Source organism: Bos grunniens, chromosome 19, assembly GCF_055505025.1.
Source record: "Bos grunniens cultivar Pamir isolate PY7600 chromosome 19, Bosgru_T2T1.0, whole genome shotgun sequence".
Taxonomy (NCBI): domain Eukaryota; kingdom Metazoa; phylum Chordata; class Mammalia; order Artiodactyla; family Bovidae; genus Bos; species Bos grunniens.
Genome location: NC_141183.1, coordinates 1,754,043 through 1,778,046, shown reverse-complemented (window position 1 = coordinate 1,778,046; position 24,004 = coordinate 1,754,043). Strand labels below are relative to the sequence as shown.

Here is a 24,004-nt window from a genome sequence, read left to right as displayed (position 1 = left end):
CAGGAGATCTCAAACTCCCTTACCAAGCCCAGAAATGACGACTGCGAAAGCTCAGGATGTCCGCTGAGACAGACGACGCAACTGTGATTTCGCATATACACCCAGACTGCACAAAGACAAAGCTTAAAATGCGATCTTTAAATTCAGACTTCAGTTTGCTTAGATTAAAAACTACAAAAAGGGGTAAACAGCAAAGCCAAATGACTTAAGAGCAAAATTCATTTACGAAGCATTGTGGGTATCTAAATATACACGAACATGATTTCATACATACAGGAAACTGTGCAAACGTATGACATTCTAAAGTACAGTTTGGCATTTAAACAAAGATCAAATTAAGCTTTAAGCTAATTAACAATTTTTAATCTTTTAAATATAAAAAGGCAGCTAAACACAAAATACAGATCAAAAATCCTCATTTAGTATAATTTTGAAAAATAAAAAATATGTAATAAGGTGGCTTTCTATTCCACACTAAAATGTAAATAAAATGTTTCCCAGATTTATACTCCAAACTAGTAACAACCTAGAAATTGTTCTAATCTGTGAAAAACATGTACCATGACCAATTTAATGACCCAGGAAAGGGTAAGAAGGGATTACTAATCAGAGCCAGTTGCATACAGATGGAAAAAGAAACACTTGCAGTCACTCCCAAATACACCCCTACATGTTAGGTCACAAAAATCACAATGCAAACAGAAGTGCCTACGTTACGGAACTGTGAGATGCTGTTTAAAACACAATGAAGATGAACAGTGGGGCTTTCACTGGTGCAAGGGAAGAGTGTAGCAGCGCAAGGTTGATAGGGCTGGAAAGCACCGCAACACAGCTCAGACTCAAAACAAGTTCACACAGAAAAGTCTCCCAGGGAATACAACAGCGGACAGGGAAGCGGAACTTCGCAGCAGGATGGCCTCTCTGATGGATGTGTAACACAGACACATCCTACCCCACCCCCAGGCCCCCATGAAGTCTAGCTGATTGAAAGCGGGGCGAGGGGTGGTGCGGGCGCTGAAGCCAAGTAAAGAGCGCCTTCCCGAGCCCCCTGCCCCAGTGAACCCGTCTGCCCGCCACCGCCCTCCAGCAACCCCTCCTCCATTTCTCTGTTCCGTCGACACGGAGTGGATCTCTCCTGGAGTCAGGGCTTGCAGAGCGTAAGAGATGGCCATCCTGGGTCACCTGAAGGACATACGCTAACCAGAGGCTCTGAGCTAACAACCAGGAATGCAGACCTTGAACTCTCATTATCAATTCAGCATCTGCTGCTGAGTATTTGGCACTAGCTGGAAAGAGGAAGGTCTAATCAGAATCTGTGAGCTGAGGCAGATGTCGTTAAATCAGAACTGGTATTTGTGGCTTATGATTCGGTGTGAAATGCAGAGAGCAGGAATAGACAGGCACACCTCAACATGCTGCGGAACTGAAGAGGAAACCTTAACAACCAGAGATAAACAAAACCAGGCATATCAGCCTGACAAATACAAATACTTATTAAAAAAGAAAAAGAACTGGTTGTATCATAGCAACAATGGGCATTTCCACCCTTAAGCTACTCTAACTACAGGCAGACATCCTACTACATGAAGATTCTTCTACACCTGTTCCTCCTAATCCTCAGAGCTTCATGGGAAATCATTTATTCCATAGAGGCAGACAGCACACATGGCCACAGTCTAAAGAACACTTGCGGCAGCAGGAACGTGCATCACTTCAAGGAAACCTCGCGCTGTGCCTCAGACGCCACGCACCTCAGGGGAGCGGGGTCAACCCTCGGCAGACAGCGAGCCAGGCTGGGGCAGGGGCGGCGGGGGCTGGGGTGTGAACACCAACACTGCACAGACAGGCGGGGACAGCAAAGTCTCCAGAGAACCCTTCTATTTATTTAACTGTGTGAGCACTCAGTAATGCTCCAAAATAAAAACGGTGCCACAAAAGCAACTTGAACAGAAACCGACAAGAAGCTGCGGTGCCAGTGGCCACAGGGCGCTGCGCGGGCACAGAGCGTCTGCGTGGGGGCCTGGGCGGACCGGGCGCCGGGGCGGGCCTCAGACAGACAGGGACACGAAGCTGTTGTACTGCTGGATGTTGCGCTTGAGGATGTCGGAGCACGGGCCGAGAACGCGCTCGAACCGCGGCCGGTCCAGCTTGACGCACTTCAGCGGGCCACGGGCCACCACGGTGGCTGCACGGGGCCGGTTCATCAGCAGAGCGATCTCGCCTGGAGGGGAGAGGGGGCTGAGAGCGGGCACACTCCCGGAACGCTTTCCGAGAGGCACCCTTAGAGCAGAGAGAGACCCGCCCAGGCCACACGACATCTGCACTTCAGAACAAACGACAGACATGAGACAGTAATGTAACTACTAACTGAGTCAAGGTCAAACTCTCTGAGAGCCAAAAAACTAAAGTAAAAACTGAAACGCAGGAGAAGGAAAACAAGGCCAGGAAGGACTGTGGCGCTTGCTGAGGAGGGACGTCACCCTGCGGGACCCACTTACCAAAGTAGTCTGAAGGCCCCAACCTTCCCACTTCCACAAACTCTTCGTTCTCTGAGCGCCGCTGCAGCACCGCGGCTGAGCCCTGTGATGGGACCACCAGAGAGCAACACACGTGAACACGGCCCACTCCCAGGGACACACTACCACCCTGTGCAACCTAGAGCTCTGCAAGGAGAACAAATAGCAGCTACTTCACATCTTCTGTGTTCACGTGATGAAGGGGACTGGAGAGTCAGCAAAGGCTTGACCTCCATCCCCGGGGTTCCTGCTGCCAAGGGACTGCCAGGGTTTGGACTGAGGCGAGAAACTGCGGGAGGAGGGCAGACCCAGGCACACCGCCTCTTCATGGACACAGCGGCACGCGGGCGATGCCCCAGCTCCTCCAGGTACTGTCCCTGCCTGCTGCCTCTGTGACAGAGTTCTGTCTGCGACAGAAATGCCGGGGCTCAGAAGAGCCTGGACACATTCCTGCCTGGCCCTGCTCACTGAGACTTCCTCAACCCCTGGCCGGAGAGATACCAGCAGCTTCTCCTGACCACATTCACAGCACACTAGCTGTGTGGATCTCCATGTCCACGGTCATGAGCATATAAAACACAGGAAAACAGAGAATTTAAAGACCTGAGCTGGGCCCTTTATTGCCAAACAGCCCAAAAGCATGATTTTAACAAAAATGTACATCATTTCACAGTCTGCACGTTGAGTGGTGGAGTTCTGTTTGGCCTGTATAAGCAGGATTAATTTGAGTAAATCAGAATCTGGCTAATACCTCCCACAATTCTGACTTAAACTCATTTAAAATGTGGTGGCCTAGCAGAAAAGCAAGTATCAGCATTTCAAAGGGGACGATAACCTTTAACTGAAAGTGTCAGGTGACCCGAGAACAGAAGCTGTGACTGAGAACCAGCGCCCACTTCTCCCTCCGGGGCTGCCCCCTCTTTACCTCTAAAATAATGAAGAATTCATCACCCGGCTCCCCCTGTACCACAATCTTCTGCCCGTCTTCAAACTGGACTGGTTCCAATGCATCAGCTACCGTGAGACGCTCCCACTTGTCCAGAGATTCTAAAAGGCAAATATCCAAAGAGTTTCTCTGTGTTATCCGGCATGCTAAGAATTTCAAAACAAAAAGTATAAAAAGTCAACTGAGACACTCCAGTGCGGCTCAGATTCAACTTGGCACCTGTCTCAACTGCCCCTCTCAGCAACGCCCCCCGTCACTTGCAGGTGGCCCACGCACCCTCCTGAATCCAGGGGCCCAGAAGCCAGACTAACCTACACCAACTCATCCAGTGGGAAAGGAATGAAAAGAATGTGATCATTAAGTATTGCCAAAGACTGCCATCAATGCAACTCAAACCTGCAATTACAGGACCCAAAAAGAATCTGTTCCAGAAATGCAGAGAAATAACTCAGATTTATTTACAAAACCAAAAAGAATAACTAAAAAATAACTTATGTTCCCAAAGGCCAAACTAACACTCAAGACACTAAATAGTAATCATTTCCAAGAAAGGAAAACTAAGGGCACAAAAATCAAGTCACTGTAAAAAGCAACAATTCAAGACTGCGTGACCTTAATGAAATCCACCATTCCCTCCCAATGAAGAGCAGCTTGTAATAACATCTCCAAGTCCCTGTAACATATCCCACAGCAGCACCTCCCATTACGCTGCTCTGCATTTCCTCAAACTTCTAGCATTTTTTCAGAGAAAGCCAGCAAGTGACACCAAACCTTTCCACAGAAGAAACACATTCTTGGCGACACTCACTTTCCTGAACTAAAAAAACTCACTGACAGAGCATGGAGACCAAGTCCCGGGGAACCGGCCGGCTGCTGTCTGGAGGACAGGTCCAGTCTTTCTATCCTTCCAGGAAGAATCAGTAGCACTGATTTCTAACTAAGAAGTCAGCCATCCACCAGCAAACTAAACACAAGGTGAAACTCCTTCTTGGCCAAACCTCGGTCTCACAGTTCCGTGCTTTTTGTTACTATGAAAATATGCTGATAACTTGAGCAATCTTTAGCAAACAGAATCCACTTCCTTAAGCACCACTAACACTTCAATTTAGCGATTCTCCATGCAACTTTCCAACTTACCTAAAATAGACACTTTACTAAGAAACTCCTCATACATCTTCCGCTTTCTCAGCGTGCTTCCCTGTAAATGAAAAAGAGAAAGTCGTGTCTCTGAAGCGTGTAAACCGCATAGCGCTGTGGAGCAACAAGCGCTGTGTCAGGTAAGCTGGCAACGGTCACCCAGGGCTCGCTTGTTCTCTCCTGTTGAAGACGGTAGGCCTGTGTTCAATAAGAAGCTCTCGGTAACTTGCTCCTAAAAGGAACACCAGGTATATGGCCAAAGAATTCATCAAGTACTGAAATGTCAAAAAAAGCAAATAATCAGTTCTCCAAAAAAAAAAAGCCCCCAAGTAAAGCTGAGTATACTTCCAGCTCAGGGTCCTGCTCCACAACGCCAATCCTCTACAGAAAGAAGGACTCAAACTGCTATCGTAGAAACGTCAGAGCAGCACCATCAAGCCGTCCGTCCGTGTGAAGATCTTCCTGGCTACAGGAAGATGCGCTGGCCAATGGAGGCAGTTGCAAACATCAGCTGACCACTGCACACACACCCTGTGTTTATCTCCCATATTATTTCAGCCAAAGTTCGGTTCTAAAAGACCTCTGTCGCAAACGGTGTAACGGGTAATGCTAAGACCAAGCATCCAACCGTTACAAGCACTCCCACCTTCCTGCGGTAGCACTGTCGAGCGCGAGTCGCACAGCCTGGACGGCAGGCTGCACCCACTCGCACGGGTCTCACCATGAGGATCCTTCTGTAGCTGTCCCGGTCAATGCCCCACAGTTTCACGTTCGTCTTGGCCTTGACAGTGGCCGCTCGAGGAGTCCCGTAAATCAGAGCAAGCTCCCCGAAGCTCCCTCCTTCCCCAACACTGGTTGCCCATTCATTGTTGACATAGACCTAAAATACAAAAGCACTGGTTATCTCTACACACACAAATATATACGGATTAAAAACGCGCACACTCTTTTAAAAGGTCAGAATCCTGAACTTTGTTGTAGAAAATAAAATGTTACCTTTCTGGAACACAACAGAGCAAAGCACCTGCCTTCTGACAACTCAAACTCCCAGAGTGTCTATGACACAGCTGGCCTAATCATCTGGGAAGAAAAGGGCCCCCACTGCAGACGATGAGAGTGAAAAAGTGAACCAGGCCTTAACAGTGCTCATCACATATTTACTAGGCAAAAGGAGAAGGGGGCAGCAGAGGATCAGATGGTTAGACAGCATCACCAACTCAATGGACATGACTATAAGCAACCTCCAGGAGACGGTGGAGGACAGAAGAGCCTGGTGTGCTGCAGCCCATGGGGCTGAAAAGAGTGGGACACAACTCAGCCACTGAACAAGTGTACTTACAGAGCCCTGTGCCAGGCACTGTGCTGGTTAGCGCTTTACTTGCTGTGCCGCTGAGTTTTCTAATACTCTTGTGGGAGGACAAGATGTACAGGACAGAGGCTGCACCAAGTCTCCCAGCTGACGACCTGCCAAGCCTCCCCCTGACCTTCTCCTGCAAAGCAGGCGCACATGCCTGAACCGCTAACCCAGTGAAAGCTCCGAACTGTACACTCAACCAAAGGAAGTACCTTTAGAAAGTCTATGTGTCAGTAAAAATGGCCTTTCTTGGTGTCAGTAAAACATCTGGCAAAAGGAATCTAACATACAAGGATGTAATAGTCCTTCAGACACTCTCAGAAGCAGTAAATAACAAGCTTTTAAGATTCTCAACATATTTTTATTATTAAATCTTACGTCCATCTCTCCTTGGTCAATCACGTAGAAGTTATCCCCTTCGTCACCTAAAAGTGAGGAGAGTAAAAAAGTCAGAAGCAAATTATAAACTAAAAAAGAACAAATCAAACCAAAAAGTCCAGCAATATATTTTACAAGTCATAAAACTGACCAGGTCATCAGTCATCTCATGGTGAAGATGCCTCTGAAAAATAACTTAAGCAAGCCACTTGTATGCATAGAAATTAGAAATGTTAACCACTATGTCATCTAAAACAACAAACAAGATACAATAGTAACAACATATCACCTTGTCACTAAAGAAGAAAATACATGGATTATGAAAACCCATGAAAATATTGAGAGTAAATAAGAAAGGCAAAAAGAGGAACACCCAGAAGATGAGCTCCATGTCAGTGTATGTGGGCAAAGTAAGAGCCGGCAGAAGGGACAGAGCCTTACACAGAGACAAGCTAGATGATGAAGAGTCTGAGTGTGGCTTATTCCCTGCTTCATCTTCCTCTGACTGGTTAATGATCCATATAAAAGATATATAAAATATATGTGGCTCTGGAATTCCTTACAAAGTAAAAATGCACAAATTTTAACAGTTACTATAAACAAAACTACACTGACATTAGGGAAATACTAGCCCCTTAGGCAAAGTGTGCCGTTTACTTTTAGCTGAGAAAATTTTAATTAAAGAAATAAGAAAATCCAACAGTATACCAAAAGGAAGATGGTAGGCTGAAAGAGGAAAAAACTTCACAACTTTACTAATAGCACTTGCCATAAAAGCGGCCACCCTTACCCTGCTGAATAACAGTCTCTCCAGCAATAAAGGAAACCGGGAACATGGCGTCAAAAATGTCACTGCAGAGAGAGAAGGCTTCGTGTTACAAAACATTAACCTTAAAACTAACAGACCTTAGTCTGTTAGTTAACCTTAGAGCTTCCAGATTTTCAGCCTGGAGTGGCACCAGGTGAACAATTATGAAGACCCTTTAAAACTTGCAACAGTGAGGCAGCTAGTTTGGGATCCCAACTGTACCGAAAAAAAAAATATCACCTACCTTCTCTCGTTATCATCAAGATGTGAAAACAGTACGTTCTTTTCAATGGCTTTAGCTAAAGCAGCCATTGTCTTATAATCTTTCGGTATAACCTAGGAAAGAGCAGGAAGTCCAATGACCATTCCCCACATTCCATAAACCAAAACAACTTCATGACTGCAACCGACATTTCAATTAGATGTCAAGCTACCTTAGGTACTTAGACAAGGCTGCTTTGAGTTAAGTATTTTCAACACAACACTCTCACACTATCTCTGACCCCACAGATACTGACTTTGAGTGAACAGATACTGACTTTGAGTGAACAAATACTGACTAATTAATCCCCTTTGTCTACAACTAGGCCTGCACTGAAAGGCTGGTGTTTGGTTCCTAGTCAACAACCCGAGAAACAAACCACAATCACCTTACCCACGGTCATTACTGAGGCACACCCGAGCGTTTTATGGTAACTTGTCATCGTCTGAAGTGTGATCATGCACTGTTAGTCTCTCAACCTCCTGCCAGCCCAATTATCCTCCCCCTTCAGGCTAATCGCATAACTGGAAATGGCAGACTGGCTCTGAGAAAAAGCCAATGGAGATGAAAGACACTTACAGAGCAAAAGGGTAAAGCCACCACACGAACGAGAGGACGTCAAAAAACTGACACCACAATGCAGGACAACAAGTACTGCCTGGTCTTTCACCGCAGAACACCACCACGGAAAAGAAAATCCCCCAAACTCAAGTGCTCGCTGTTTTATAATCACTATAGATGCTTCCTCTGATGGGCTCTTATTGCAGAAACCTGCTCCCAGCACCCAGGAACAGCAAGGATGGAGCACGGCCCCCCCATTTGTGTTTACTGCTGGGAACAGCGCACGCTCATCAGAGGAGACATCCCCGCGGGCAGGTACCTTCCGAACATAGGACGCGGCATCCTCCTCGGTGTAGACCTCAGCGCTGATGGCCCCGCGTCGCCGCCGGCCCTTCACCACTGGGTTAGGGGGCGGCGGGGAGATTTCATCCTCCCGAGAGTCTGCACGGCTGCCCGCTTTCTGCAGGTTCTGGATCTGCTTTGCCTCCTCCTGAAAAATTACAAGTTTATAAAACGAGACCCTGCCTCGGTGCTCTTCACTGGCGTTCCCCTAGTCTAACCACAGTCCTCAGTCACTGCAAACCTCTCCTTATCAACGTGAAAGTTAAGGCGCAAAGGCGAATCATGAATGGCAGAAAGTGCAGAGTCGAATTTGAAGAGCAATACTCTGAAAGGTCATACTGCTCCTCAGATGGTGACAGGAGCTACACTAACAAACAGAAAGCCACTGGTACAAGGGCACAGAACACGCATATGCAAGCCATACACGCACTGAGGCAATAAAGCGACGGTGATCTGCAACGCACTCAACAGCCATCAACTGCAAAACTAAACCCTGGGAAAGGAGTGAGATCCCTGCCTCGCCCGTGCATGCCATCTAGGAATATCACTCAGGCACAGCAAGTGACATGAGAAAGTCTAGGCTATCAGGTTACTCCATTAACTCAATACAAATTCTGTGGACCTGCCACTCCACATCTACACTAGGCAAGGGGAACACAGAAAAACAAGAGAGAGAGTGCTGAGCCTGTGGGATTTATATTCAACAAATAATGAAATGTGATGGGAACCTGGACTTCAACTAAGATCAAACATAACAATACTTACCCTAACAGAGCTGGAAGCATTCTTTACGGGCAGGGCTGACACTCGGTTTACCTGTTTTTAACAACTTATTAAACCAATCCATATGAAACCAAGATCAACTACTTAAAAATCTTATTTTTCAGATCTAGGGCCTTAAAAAGAAATCCCCTCAGGTCTGCAGTAGAGAATGAGTTATGACTGACGCCAAACCCGAATGAAACAAGCCGAGAATGGCGAGCTATCACCTCCTCGTTCGTGACTCACTCTCCATTCTTTTCCTAAAGCAGCCTTGAAATTCTAAATGACAACATTTACTAATTATTTCTGAAAAATTCTGATAAAAAAGAATTTAAGGAGGTGGTGGCTTTTTCTCCCGCCTGGTACTCAGTTCTGCATCTGGCATCAAGACAAATCAAAGCACACACAAGTGCAGCAAGAACCATCTGGAACCACCGCCACTGAGGCAAGAACAGTGCTTATTTCTATTAGTAGACTTGTGACTGATGGGTTTTTTTTTTTTTTTGGAGGGAGGAACCAGCTTTATTTTTCTCATCTCTGTAGATTTTTCGATTAAAAACACAGTAACAAAGGCCTGTAACAAAACTACCGTGAATGTATTTGCATATTCAGTTACAAACGCACTTACCTGTTGATCAAATAATAAAGTGTGTCTACTGCTAGCAATTTATTTTAAACATGCATGTATGTGAAATTACATATACACAGAGTTATTCATTATACCAAAGCTTTTAACAGCAAAATACCAGAAACCACCAAAACAGTCATCAATGTGGCGATTAAGTAACACCCACAGTTAATGTGCGTCCATACAGTGGGATGCCATGCACACACTGGACACAGGTGTGTAAATGCCCGTGTATGATGGAACTCAGGCGGCACTCCAGGGAGGCCACGGCGTAGGAAAAAGACTTTTCATTGTCATGTTGAGCCACGGGCAAATATGTAACTAAATTGTTTTTTAAAAAATTTTCAAAGAAAACCCACTTCATTATCGTTCTGGTAATTACAGTAACAGGTAAGGTTTTTCTCATTCCATATTAACAGAGAACTTTAAAACTCCAGTGTGCCCAAAGTTTAAAGTTCAAGAGCATAAATGAAAACACAGATTCTACCTCCCAAGATGTGTCATTGATATTTCACAAAAAATTCATGAAAAACCTCACAAGTAACCCTTCGTTTGGAAGTACTGTCTATCTAAGTGAATTTTTATTGTCTTATACGATTCTGAAGTGCCAAGAGCACTGTGGTTGTAACCATGCTTCCTGGATTTCCACCTTCCAACGGCGCTTGGACGTGTCCTGATCCTGATGACTTGGAGCCACGGCTGAGGTCGCCCATTTCTCCCAAGCACCGTGACACGTTTTATATCCTTTTTCTCGCTGCTGTCATTCTTCAGTCTCCTCACTCCTCAAAAGAACCCCCCCGCCCCCGTCCCCTTACTGTCAGTGCATCCCAGCACATTAAGTTCTGATTCTGCGCCCGCGGCTCACTCAGCGTGCTTTCATCCTCCCTGCCCTGACATCCATTCCTCCCAGAGGGTGACGTCAACGTCCCAGCCCACTGACTCGGGGTTTGGTACGTGGCTTGTTCTGCCACGCCAGGCCCTCTTCTTGTAAGACTGTACTCTGGCCCCTAGAGCGCCTGCCCTGCTCTGCCTTGAGAACAGCATGCCTTATATATGGCTGCTCCTTCCACTGAACCCCGGAACAAAACATGTGCAGCCAAGACAAGACGGGCTGAGCAGAGAGGGCTGCACGTGACCCAGTATCAGGACATCTGGAGTGAACCACCGAGACGTGGGGGGCACGAGGTCCCTGTATGACCGCAGCCAAGTTCCCTGACCCCTCTCTTAGCTTTACTGCTTCCTCTCTAAAACGGTGACAATCACCAACCTCACATATTTGAAATAATGAGCATTTACAAAAGGTCAAGGGCTCACACAGAACCTGGCACACAGGAGGCACTCCACAGTCAGAGCCATCACAATTCCTCTCATCTACTAGTTGGCAAGGTTCAAAGGAACACATACAAAAGAGAGGACTCGGATGACAAACAACAGTCTGAAGAAAGATGCAGATGCTGTCAATGGACCAACTGAGACAGGTTTCTGGGGCATTTCTTACTGAGCAGTTGAGGGAACCAGAAACATGAGCCCTGGTTAGCATGGCAAAGAGGAGACAAGAGTGTGCCTGTATTCTCAGACATATAACTCAACACCTAATGTACAGAAAAATGACCTGTTGAACAGCTGAAACCCTAGTTTCTTCAATGCCCGGATATCCATAGTCAACCTCAGCTAAAGGAGTGGATGCAAATGAACAAAAATCCATGAACACACAAAAGTGGTAAGCTGTGACTTCTCTTAAGGGGTAGAGAGGCCGACACACATCACATCTAAAAACCCCATGTGCACAGAAATGACTTTCAGGGTCCTTTCCTGCTTTCCCTGAGGTCAGTGCTCCAACAGGGCCATCAAAGTGCAGCCCTGAGACGAGCACGGCACTGCACACTCCCTATAAAAAGACACACACTTCATGCCTCACCCACCTCGTCCGCTCAGCGGGTGGCTGCTATTGATGTCCAGAGAGAAGAGGGATCACCTTACAGCGACCAACTTCAGAACCAGACCTCCAGGAACGCACTTCACTTCCAAACAGGGAGGGAAGGCCCACGGCAGCCTGGCGCTACAGTGCTCCACTATCAGAAACTGCTTAAGTAAAAACCAGACTTCCTACCACAGTTCCAAAACACCAAGGCTACATGCACTGGGACTGGCTGGGTTTTCCTGTTGTTTTTAATTATTCCAATCATGGTACTAGACACCAATTTCAACAGCTTTCCAAGAAAACTGGAAAAAGGGTCCAATCACTGAGCCACCCAAACATTTTCTGAACATTAGTAAAACAGATTCTTTTACTAATAAATTATGCTGACTGAGAAGTTGTCCAAACCAGTGGGATACAGTATAAAACTTTCTGCAATACAACTAGATAATTAACAATCATACACCTAAGAAAATGCCTCCCAAGTGGTACACAGTCATTATGAACCACATCATAACTTCAATATGCGTTAAGAAAATCTGTAACTTTATCCTGCTGAAGTTTCAGGAGCAAATCAAACAAACTACTCAAAACTCTCAACAAACCAAACTTCCTCCTTCATCATTTTTTTGAGGGAACTGAACTAAAGCACTGACCTTGATGAAAAATGACCACTTTGCTTAGAGAAGCACATACCCCATGCTTAGGTCCCACCGACACACACACAATAAGGATGTGCAACAATGAGTAAAAACTGAATCTCTTTTTTCTCAAAGGGAAACAAGTCCTGACCAGAACTGTAAATACAGTAAAATTCTGACAGCTGTCCATCTTGCTCTCTCTGCTCCACAGTCAATTTATGCTAGGACATATCCTACAGTAAGACATACTTGGACGACTCGGAGTTTCTAACGTACTAGTCACAAGCTGGACTCGGATGCTCCAGTACAGTGATTTCAAACGTAGGGTAAAGCCTGCAAGTTTACTTGTTTTGCTGAAGAAAACAGCATAGATGCTTTGAAGTACTGCAGAAGTTCTCAATTCACACCACTGATGTACTGTTTTTATTTTTTAATTTTTACTGGAGTATAATCAATTTACAATCTTGCGATAGTTTCTGCTGACCAGTGCTGTACTACTTCCAATCAACTGAATCAACTCAGGTACTTTATTTGGTCCATTTTATGTATTAATTAAAACAGTTACATGGAACTATGGTTGGAAAACCTGTAGCCAAATAAACTGAGCATTCAGAGTAGTTTTGATAAATTCTGATTACAATGTTACAAATTACTACAAACGCATTAACTGCATTTCTTTTCTGAAATTCTATTTTAAATGATGATGATGATTATAAATAATTATTTGGTCAGAATTGCTTTTCTTCCCAATGATAGAAATCAGCGACCTTCTCCAGCCTTGCATTTAACAACCGTAAGGGTCAGCTCTTGCGCTCCCCCTTTTATTTTTACCTTCTCCAGCTTCTCGAAGTATTCCCTGAGGAAGGCCATGGGCCTCTCGGGCCGTGCGGTGCACAGCTGCACGATGGAGTCCTTGAGCAGCGCCTGGATGTTGTGCTTCTGGACATAGAGCTCGCATTCCCGGAGGCTGCGCTCCTCCTCGCTGGCGGTGGTGCCGGAAGCCATGGTTCACTACGGAGAAGACACAGAAGCTTGGGAAAACTATTCACAGAGAGCGAACGTCAAGCTGGCCTTCGATTTAACAAACTCACCAGGCAACTGGTTCACAAAGATTTCATTCTCACTAGGTAGATTTTTTAAATTGTAAAACAGGGAGGTGAGGGCTAGGGAATGAAGTATGAAGAGAAGGCACATTCTGGCAAGGCAGTGCTGCACTGAGGTCCCGCTGCACAGGGCCCAGGCCCGGAGAGGCAGGACGCAGGACTCAGGATTCGGCCGGCCCCCAGGCCGAGAGAGCAAGCACGAGCGGCTCTCCCAGCAGGGGCTGGTGCTAAGGAGTCAGGCAGGCCCCCAAGGGAATTTCATTCAGTTCTCTTCTGCAAAAGGAATCCTGAAGACGTGGGACGTGTGCAAAGGGTAAACAGGACACAGAACTACAAGGCACAGCAGTCAGCACTTGGTCAAAGCAAGGAAGCACCAAGAGGGACATCTGACGTCCCCTTCACGTAACCCGGATCCCAGGGGAGCAGGCCGATCTCAGCCAGCAAACCACCCGAGCGCAGGCTCTGATCAGCCAACACAACCAAAATGGTTTAAAACACAAAAGAAACCCCAGATGAGTAACAAAAGCAATTTTTAATCCCAGACTCTTTGTACCAGATTCCAGCCTTAAATGATAACACAATTATTCACTAGTAAAAGGGAAAATCTTATACGTTATTAATAGAAAAAAAAAAAAAAAAACCACCATATAAACACCTTAACAAGTAAATTATAAAAGATTTGAATAGGGAAATGTTAAACCATCAAGTTTTTAACTCACATGAAAACTAAATAGATAAACTACATTTAGTGAATTTTAGAGGGTTTAAACTACTTCGACGTGAAGTAAAATAAACAAATGCAATAATGGGCAGCTAACCTCAGCCTGGAATTCAAAGCTCACTAACTTAACAAAAGAGTCACAAACTGTTTTCCTTTCTAATTACCATGTAATTAAGATCAGAAGATAAAGGTGAGGTCCTCTCCACTCTGCAAGAGAATTCCGTACTAACCCATGTTTTCCAAATACAACGCACACAAAACCAAAGAGATCAAACTAAATTTCAAAGGACAAAGAAACAGCACAGGGAAGAGGGGCAGTACTATGCTGTTACTCATTCTGTTTTGACAGCTTTATAACAGTAGACTAGTTAACAGACCATGAGAAAGTTTGTAGATATCTGACAGGCACATAAATTAAAGAGGCCACAGAAAAAGATTCCTGCTGCTCCTTTAGAAATAAACTCTAACACACACACACACACAAAGATTACCTTAAGATAGATTCACACCCGCCTCTTTTACAGGTCAGACAACCGTATCAACTGAAAATCCACTTCAGGATTTTCTGCATTAGAAAATACATTGTACTGAAAGCCACCAAAATCGGTCCATGAGATCTGTGTTTCCAAACACTGATACATTTCGGAACATCAATACGTGTTTCCAACTACCAGAGAAACCATTCAAAGGTCAGGTTTGTGGTAGAAATGAGAGAACTGAGTCCAAGAGGTGAAACTGGTTTTTTGTTTGCAACAATGTATTTAAAAGACCAAAAAGAGGACACTGGAAATTTGGCGGCATATTAATAGAAACGCTCCAGGGTTCATGTGTTCATCGTGTGAACCCCGGAAAATCCGTATTTCATGGTATTAATTTCTTAATGGACTACAGATTCACTCTGCACTTGTACTCAGTTCTAACAGCCTATAATTTAGCTCTCTCCCTCGCCCCCCGTTACTCAACTGCTGAAAAACGGACACCGCATTGTCTCTCCTAAGAAAACACTGGGGTTCCTTCTTCTGGAAATTCAGTTGTGACAGTAACACAACGCTGTGTCCAAGGGATTAGACGCGAGGAAGTATGTCAGACCCTTTGAGAAGGTCGCTGATTGAGGCCGCGGCCAGGAGCCCTTCCTGGGGGTCATCCTCGGGGACCACGGAGATGGCCACTCCCGCGAGCTCCCCCCGGCGCGGGCGCGCGCGCCCCGAGCTGAGGGGGCCCCGGGTACCCCGGACGTGCGCAGGGACGTGCCCTTCGCGGCACTTGGGCCCCGGCCGCGGGAGGGAGGGCCCCCATCTCGCTCCGGTCGAAGGCCGCGGGGAGACCCCGAGGGAGGCGAGGGCGGACCGACGGGGCAGGCCGGCGGCGGCCGCCGCGGGGGCGGGGCGGGGCGGGCGGCAGGCCGGGACGGACGAAGAGCGCCGCGGGCGGCCGCGTAGGCGGCCGCGGGGGGAAAGCACGGCCCCCGCCCCCGTGGCGGCCGGAAGGGCTGGGGGCTCCGCGGGCCCCGCGCCGCCGCGCTCGCCCTCCCCCCACCACGGGCGGCGGCGCGGGTGGGCCCGCGCTGGGAGCCGGGAGCAGCCGGGGCGGCCCGCGGCGCGGACGCCGGCCAGCGCGGGGCCCGCGGCAGCCGTGAGGAGAGGCCGCGCGGGCGGGCGGCGCCGGGGGAGCGGCCGTCCCCCCGCAGGGCGCTCCCCGCGACGCCATCTTGGGTCGTCCCGGCGCCCCCGGGCGGGCGGCGGGCGGCGAGGCGGGGCGCGCCGGGGCCCGCGAGTCCCCTCACCTGCGGACGGGCGGCGGCGGGCTCGGGCTGCGGGCTAGGAGACGGCCGACGGGGCTCCCTCAACGACGCCCTCCCGGCCCCTCACCACTCGGCGACAGCGGCTCCGCAACGGCGCCACCGGAAACGGCCGCGCCGCAGCCAATCAGCACCCAGCTGCTGACGTCAATGCGCCTCGCTCTGGCCAGAACCGTCGCCCCGGCAACCTTAAAGGGGCAGCGGCCCTGCAGGCGAACCCTCGCCCCTCCCCCGCCCGGAGTGGTCCTCCCTCTGCCCGTGTTTCGGTCCCAGCGCGTCCCTGATCCGCACTCTACGGCGCGCAGTCTCCGGCTCGGGGCTCCCGTCGCCCGTCACCTTCCGCCCCTCACCTGTCCCCGTTCGGACGCCGCGAGCACCCAGCTGCTCCGCGGGCTCCCAGCTGCTCCGCGGGCTCCCGGTCCCTGTGCGCGCGGCGCGGCAGCTCGCGTGCCCGTCCCGCGCTCGCCTAGCGCCCTCACTCCCGCCGCGCGCGCCGCCCGCGCCTTTTCTCCGGCCCTCCGCGCCCGCCCCCGCTCGGCCCCCTGGGGCGTCCCGGGGGACAGGTGGGCGGCTCCGCCCAGGGCCCCACCGAGGGGCCGCGGGACCCGGAGGGGGCTTCCCACCGCCTCCCACCCGGGGGAGGCGGCAGCTGCGCCGGGGGCCGCGCGCGGGCGGGTGCGGGCCGCGCACGCCCGCCGGGCATCCGGCGCTCGCGGCCTCCGGGCTGCGGCCGGCCATCCGGCCCAGGAAACCCGAGCCCGGCCAAGTGTCCGCTCGGCAGGTCCGGCTGCCCGCCCCGCGCCCCCCGCCCGGGGTGCTGTGGCTGGCGGAGGCCTCTGCCCCTTTGGGCACCAAGTGCTGGGAAGGACTTTGTGGGGGTCCAAGAGAGGCCCGAATCCCCCTAGAACTTGAAGCACCCCCATCCTCGCCCCTGACCCAGTGCGGTGAGAAGTGCAAACCATACTGATGGGCGCAGACCCTCTGACCGCAAGAGAAATCTCAGCCGCCTGCAAAACGGCCCCCATCGGGGACGATGCGGTTGGCGGCGTGGGGAGGGGGGTTTCTTCACCGCTTCAGCCATTTTTTTTTTCCATCCCAGACTGTGCTCCTGAAGAAGAAAGGGGATGCAGAGAGACAATAAATGAAGGCCCTTGGAACAAGCGCATCTTTGTGTCTGGCTGATACCTGTTGGACTCTTGGGGTATAGTTCTAGGGCTGCATGTGTGAGATACACAATGGATTTCACACTTGTATCCCTAGACTTAAAGGACATGAACTAGAGCAAATTCCTGGGAGACAGTGGAGGGCAGGAAGGCCTGGCGGGCTACAGTCCATGGGGTTGAACAATATATATATAATGACATACATATATGGATGTGTATATATTATAAGATATATACATCATGAATAATTTTATATGGATTTCAGGTCAAAACAGTGTATTTTGGATCTATTCGGTTAAATATTATTAAAATTAATTTCGCCTTGTTTTTTACCTTTTTGATACAGCTATTAGAAAAATTTCAAATACCTTTAAGGTTCGTGTTTATACTATTTCTGTTGGTCATCACTGTCCTAACAGGCCAGTTGCTCCCCTGGATCCAGCAGTCTGATGGGGCTCCTGCTTCTCAGAGTATTTCTTTTATTTAGTTGTGGTTATCCCCCGCTTTCTGAAAGTCGGAGGAAGCACAGACAATTATCAGAAGGGCCAGATTAGGTCGATAAGAGGAGGGTGTATGGGGAAGTGCCCACACCCCCATGAATCTCCCCCCAGGGATGGGTGGAATGACGGATTAAAGGCAGAGCCTCTGTCATATAGGATTTCACCGTGTCGGTACAAAGAGAACAAACAGCCTTAAGCTGGCAAGCAGGAGAGGGACTTCAATAGCAGTGAGCAGGCCCAGTCATGTTCCGAGAAGAAAAACTGCTGTCAGACAGATCTGAGTTTGGTTTCAGGCTCTGCCATCTCCGGTAATTGACTTAATCCCGATGAGCCTCAGTTTCCTCAGTGGGAAAGGACAAGCAGGGTGCGGCTCCAATGATTACTTAGGTAAAGGTAGTAGCAGCACACGCGTCTGTAGCACTTAGTACGTTTCTGGCCGTGCTAAGTACCTCGTGCACCATAACTGAGTCTTCATCATAGCTCTAGCATCGGTATTATTGTTACTGTTACCAAAGGAAGAGGAGGCACGGAGCGGTGAAAGGGCCAGGATGGCTCACACCCTGGCAGCAAGCTTAGTCACTTTCCTCTGCAGCTGCTGTGCAAAGTGTCCAGCCAGGCGGGGGCTACAATAAATACAAATGAGTTTGCTTGCCATTTATCCCCACCTCTCATCAGCTCCCTGCATCACTAGGTTATGACGGCCTTGGACGGTGTTACCTTCCTGCCACAGTCAAGACCCTTAGAGTAAGGAGACCAGCAGGCTGCTGACGAGGAGCCAGTGGCTCTGAGGGACCGCTGACCCGTGCTGGGTGGCCTGGCTGTGGCCCCACTCACCTGCACTCAGGCTCCAGTCTAGCCACAGGCCGTTTCCTGTTGCGCTCAACCTTCTTGTAGCTGCCAAACCCTCCTGAGCTGGGGCTCTGAAAGACAAAACACAGAAATGGGCAGCAGATTCTTGAGCCTAGAGCCCACTGAGACGATGGTTCGGAAAAACCAAACAGCCCTGGGGGTTTCCAAGAGAGGTGAAGGCTCTTTCAGTCCCACCCTGCCCTGGGGAGAATTTCAGCTCCTCAATTTCATTTCAGAAGCGACCATTGCTCCACCCTAGTTTCTGTGTGGTTTTACCCTCTCCAGAGGCCTTCTGCCCTGAATTCCAAGGTCTGCCAGCCTTTTTTTTTTTAATCTATGTCCTTATAAAGGCTCAACAAGGGACTTCTGGTGGTCCAGTGGCTAAAAAGAACTTGGCCATCGCAGCGCAGGGGGCCGAGGTTCCCTGGATCCCTGACCAGGGAACTGGATCCCATATGCTGCAACTAAAGATCCCATGTGCCACAACTCAGAGCCGGTGCCACCAATTAAACAAGTATTTGTTGAAAAGGCTCAACAACATGAGTTTCTACAGTAGGGTTGTAAGTCAATTTTTCTCTTTAAAACAAAATTCCTTAATTGCTGTTACAATGTTTGTGAAACAATAGCAAACAATTTTAGAAGCAAAATAAACATCAGTTGTGCATTTAGCCAAAGTGGAACTAAGCAAGCAAGTGTATAAATGGAAGGAAGGTCTTGGGAGACCATTTCTTGGCGTTATGGCTGAAGTCTCCACTGGCTAAAGATAGATGCACCGACTTCAGGTTTCCTAGGGATACTTTTCAGACTATCACCGCCTTCTTGAGCTGAGTGTATATGCTTCCTATGGAACCCAAGATTGTGGTTTCAAAGATAACCTAGTTCCAGCAAGCTTTCCAATGCCCGTGAGGTCTTTCCTCACTGGCAAATGCTTACCTAACCTGAGGACTGGTGGTCCTGTGGTTAAGACTCCGGGCTTCCACCGTAGAGGCCAGGAGTGCAGGAACTAAGTCTGGTGAGGAGCTAAGATCCTGCATGCCTTGCCGCAAGGCCACACCGCGCCCCCTCCCCAAAACAACACAGAATAAAGCCTGAAGGTTGGTGTTGACCCGAAGTATTCATTGAAAATGTTAACCCCAAAACCAGAGAAGTGGCAATTTTCACTCTACTACTAAAGAGAGTTTTCCAAGTAAAAATATCTTTATCCCAAATATATCTTCACCCAGAATAGCATATTTAAATCCACAATGTTCAATAAGAGAAAGTTAAATTAGTAGCCAGGTTCTCCAGACAAATAGAAGCAATAGGAGAAAGAGAGAGAGAGAGGAATTTATTTGAAGAAATTGGCTCACACAGTTGTGGGTCCTGGCAAGTCCCAACCTGTAGGACGTGCCAGCAGGCTAGCAACCAGGGAAAAGTTGGTGTTGGAGCCTTGACTCTGAAGACAGTCTGGAAGCTGAACTCCTTTCTCAGGAACCTCAGTGTTTCTTCTTAAGGCCTTCAACTGGCTGGGTAGGGCCACCCACACAATCAAGGATAATCTGACTTAAAGATTGATCACATCTAAACAATACCTTCTCAAGGACATTCAGACTAGTATTTGAACAAAAACTGGGTACCGGGGCTTAGCCAAGTTGAATTGTAAAATTAATTGTTGTAGTTCAGTTTAGTTGAGTGGCTCTGTCGTGTCCAACTCTTTGCGACCCCATGGACTACTGCACGCCAGGCCTCCCTGTGCATCACCAACTCCCAGAGCTTGCTCAAACTCATGTCCATCGAGTCAGTGATGGACTATCCAACCATCTCATCCTCTGTCATCCCCTTTTCCTCCTGCTCTCAAACTTTCCCAACATCAGGGTCTTTTCCAATGAGTCAGTTCTTTGCATCAGGTGGCCAAAGTATTGGAGTTTCATCTTTAGCATCAGTCCTTCCAATGAATATTCAGGACTGATTTCCTTTCAGTTCAGTTACTCAGTCGTGTCCGACTCTTTGCGACCCCATGGACAACAGCACTCCGGGCCTCCCTGTCCATCACCAACTCCCAGAGTTTACCCAAACTCATGTCCATTGAGTCAGTGATGCCATCCAACCATCTCATCCTCATCTCCTTCTGCCCTCAATCTTTCCCAGCATCAGGGTCTTTTCAAATGAGTCAGCACTTCGCATCAGGTGGCCTAAGTATTGGAGTTTCAGCTTCAACATCAATCCTTCCAATGAACACTCAGGACTGATCTCTTTAGGATGGACTGGTTGGATCTCCTTGCAGTCCAAGGGACTCTCAGGAGTCTTCTCCAACACCACAGTTCAAAAGCATCAGTTCTTCGGCGTTCAGCTTTCCTCACAGTTCAACTCTCATATCCATACATGACCACTGGAAAAACCATAGCTTTGACTAGACAGACCTTTGTTGGCAAAGTAATGTCTCTGCTTTTTAATATACTGTCTCAGTTGGTCATAGCTTTTCTTCCAAGGACCAAGCGTCTTTTAATTTCATTGCTACAATCACCATCTGCAGTGATTTTGGAGCCCCCAAAAATAAAGTCAGCCACTGTTTCCACTGTTTCCCCATCTATTTGCCATGAAGCGATGGGACCAGATGCCATGATTGCAGTTTTCTGAATGTTGAGCTTTAAGGCAAATTTTTGACTCTCCTGTTTCACTGTCATCAAGAGGCTTTTTCGTTCCTCTTCACTTTCTGCCATAAGGGTGGTATCATCTGCATATCTGAGGTTATTGATATTTCTCCCAGCAATCTTGATTCCAGCTTGTGCTTCTTCCAGCCCAGCATTTCTCATGATATACTCTGCATATAAGTTAGATAAGCAGGGTGACAATATACAGCCTTGATGTACTCCTTTTCCTATTTGGAACCAGTCTGTTGTTCCATGTCCAGTTCTAACTATTGCTTCCTGACCTGCATACAGATTTCTCAAGAGGCAGGTCAGCGGTCTGGTATTCCCATCTCTTTCAGAATTTTCCACAGTTGATTGTGATCCACACAGTCAAAGGCTTTGGCATAGTCAATAAAGCAGAAATGGATGTTTTTCTGGAACTCTCTTGCTTTTTCCATGATCCAGCAGATGTTGGCAATTTGATCTCTGGTTCCTCTGCCTTTTCTAAAACCAGATTGAACATCTGGAAGTTCATGGTTCACATACTGCTGAAGCCTGCCTTGGAGAATTTTGAGTATTCCTTTACTAGCATGTGAGATGAGTGCAATTGTGCAGTAGTTTGAGCATTCTTTGGCATTGCCTTTCTTTGGGATTGGAATGAAAACTGACCTTTTCCAGTCCTGTGACCACTGCTGAGTTTTCCAAATTTGCTGGTATATTGAGTGCAGCACTTCCACAGCATCATCTCTTAGGATTTGAAATAGCTCCACTGGAATTCCATCACCTCCCCTAGCATTGTTCATAGTGATGCTTCCTAAGGCCCACTTGACTTCACATTCCAGGATGTCTGGCTCTAGGTGAGTGATCACACCATCGTGATTATCGTGATCATGAAGATCTTTTTTGTACAGTTCTTCTGTGTATTCTTGCCACCTCTTCTTAATATCTTTTGCTTCTGTTAGGTCCATACCATTTCTGTCCTTTGTCGAGCCCATCTTTGCATGAAATGTTCCCTTGGTATCTCTAATTTTCTTGAAGAGATCTCTAGTCTTCCCCATTCTGTTGTTTTCCTCTATTTCTTTTCATTGATCGCTGAGGAAGACTTTCTTATCTCTCCTTGCTATTCTTTGGAACTCTGCATTCAGATGCTTATATCTTTCCTTTTCTCCTTTGCTTTTTGCTTCTCTTCCTTTCACAGCTATTTGTAAGGCCTCCTCAGACAGCCATTTTGCTTTTTTGCATTTCTTTTTCTTGGGGATGGTCTTGATCCCTGTCTCCTGTACAATGTCACAAACCTCCGTCCATAGTTCATCAGGCATTCTATCAGATCTAGTCCCTTAAATCTATTTCTCACTTCCACTGTATAATCATAAGGGATTTGATTTGAGTCATACCTGAATGGTCTAGTGGTTTTCCCTACTTTCTTCAATTTAAGTCTGAATTTGGCAATAAGGAGTTCATGGTCTGAGCCACAGTCAGCTCCTGGTCTTGTTTTTGCTGTCTGTATAGAGGTTCTCTGTCTTTGGCTGCAAAGAATATAATCAATCTGATTTCAGTGTTGACCCTCTGGTGATGTCCATGTGTAGGGTCTTCTCTTGTGTTGTTGGAAGAGGGTGTTTGCTATGACCAGTGCATTCTCTTGGCAAATCTCTGTTAGCCTTTGCCCTGCTTCATTCTGTACTCTATGGCCAAATCTACCTGTTACTCCAGGTGTTTCTTGACTTCCTACTTTTGCATTCCAGTCCCCTATAATGAAAAGGACATTTTTGGGTGTTAGTTCTAGGAAGTCTTGTAGGTCTTCATAGAACCATTCAACTTCAGCTTCTTCAGCATTACTGGTTGGGGCACAGACTTGGATTACTGTGATATTGAATGGCTTGCCTTGGAAACGAACAGAGATCATTCTGTTGTTTTGGTGGTTGCATCAAGTACTGCCCGAAAAATCCAGCATATTCCACCTATTTATTCCTTTTCCTTCTCTCAGCTGGTGGCAACCACTGACCATTTTACTGTCTCCATAATTTTGTCTTTTCCAAAACGTCACACCGTTGCGATCTAAAGGTATGTAGGCTTTTCAGACTGGCTTCTTTCGCTTCCTGCTGTGCCTTCCATAGCTTTTCATGACTTGGTGGCTCATCTCTTTTTAGGACAAATAATGTTTCATTGTCCAGATATACCACAGTGTACTTATCCATTCATATGTTAAAGGGCATCTTAGTTACTTTCAGGTTTTATTATGAACAAAACACCATAGGCATACATATGCAGGTTTGTTTTTTATTTTTTTTGGCTGTGCCATGGCTTGTGGGATCTTACTTTCCTGACCAGAAATAAACCTGGGCCCACAGCAGTGAAAGCACCAAGCCTAACCACTGGACTGGCAGGGAATTCCCTGGCAGGCACAGGATTTCACGTGGATTCGTTTTCAGCCCATTTGGATGAATACCAAGGAGTACACTGGCTGGTTCGTATGGTTAAGAGTGTGTACACTTTTGTAAGAAACCCCCAAACTGTCTTCCAAAATGGCTGCACCAATTTTGCGTTCCCGTCAACGGTAGATGACAGCTCCCGTTGCTCCACACCCTCGCCAGCATCTGGAGTTGTCAGTGTTTTGGATTTTCAGCCTCCGGCCGGGCAGTACATCATGCTTCTTTTCACTTGCAGTTCCCTAAGAGCCTATGAGATTCAGCATCTCTTGGCATGTTTATCTGTGTATCCTTGATGAGGTGACCGTTAAGATCTTTTGTCCATTTTTTAATTGGATTGTTTTGTTTTCCTGTTGGTAAGAGTTCTTTGTAAATTTTGAATAAAGTTCATATAATTTTTACATGTCACATTCACTTCTTTCAACAATTTTAAAATGTAAAATCATCTGTAGCTTGTAAGCTGTACAAGAACACATCAGGGACCAGAGTCAACCCATAGGTCATAGTTCGTCTGAGATGTTTGGGTTTTCCTCTTAGAACCACTCGGGAATCAGCCCACGGTCACATGCAGCGAACAGATGT

The 24,004-nt window shown here is 47.6% G+C and overlaps 1 protein-coding gene and 1 long non-coding RNA gene across 3 annotated transcripts; both read right to left on the bottom strand.

Annotated features, from left to right (window-relative positions):
• Positions 1 to 1,863: 1,863 nt before the first annotated feature.
• Positions 1,864 to 16,410, bottom strand: PRKAR1A (protein kinase cAMP-dependent type I regulatory subunit alpha). 2 transcript variants are annotated; one of them, XM_086355874.1, is made up of 11 exons: positions 16,226 to 16,410; positions 13,085 to 13,264; positions 8,282 to 8,452; positions 7,384 to 7,475; positions 7,122 to 7,183; positions 6,332 to 6,378; positions 5,321 to 5,479; positions 4,600 to 4,660; positions 3,442 to 3,563; positions 2,499 to 2,580; positions 1,864 to 2,221 (listed from the first exon to the last, which is right to left on the bottom strand). In XM_086355874.1, exons 2-11 carry the CDS (start codon positions 13,256 to 13,258, stop codon positions 2,049 to 2,051), a joined length of 1,143 nt encoding a protein of 380 aa, XP_086212000.1. In that variant the 5' UTR covers positions 13,259 to 13,264; positions 16,226 to 16,410; the 3' UTR covers positions 1,864 to 2,048. The 2 variants fall into 2 exon arrangements, with proteins under 2 accessions (XP_086212000.1, XP_086211999.1); XM_086355873.1 differs by lacking the exon at positions 16,226 to 16,410 and adding an exon at positions 15,861 to 15,985.
• Positions 16,411 to 16,834: 424 nt separating this feature from the next.
• On the bottom strand, positions 16,835 to 18,501 carry LOC147350940 (uncharacterized). Its single transcript, XR_015147015.1, has 3 exons — positions 18,373 to 18,501; positions 17,407 to 17,545; positions 16,835 to 16,983 (listed from the first exon to the last, which is right to left on the bottom strand). It is a non-coding gene; the product is annotated as an uncharacterized LOC147350940 (long non-coding RNA).
• Positions 18,502 to 24,004: the final 5,503 nt, after the last annotated feature.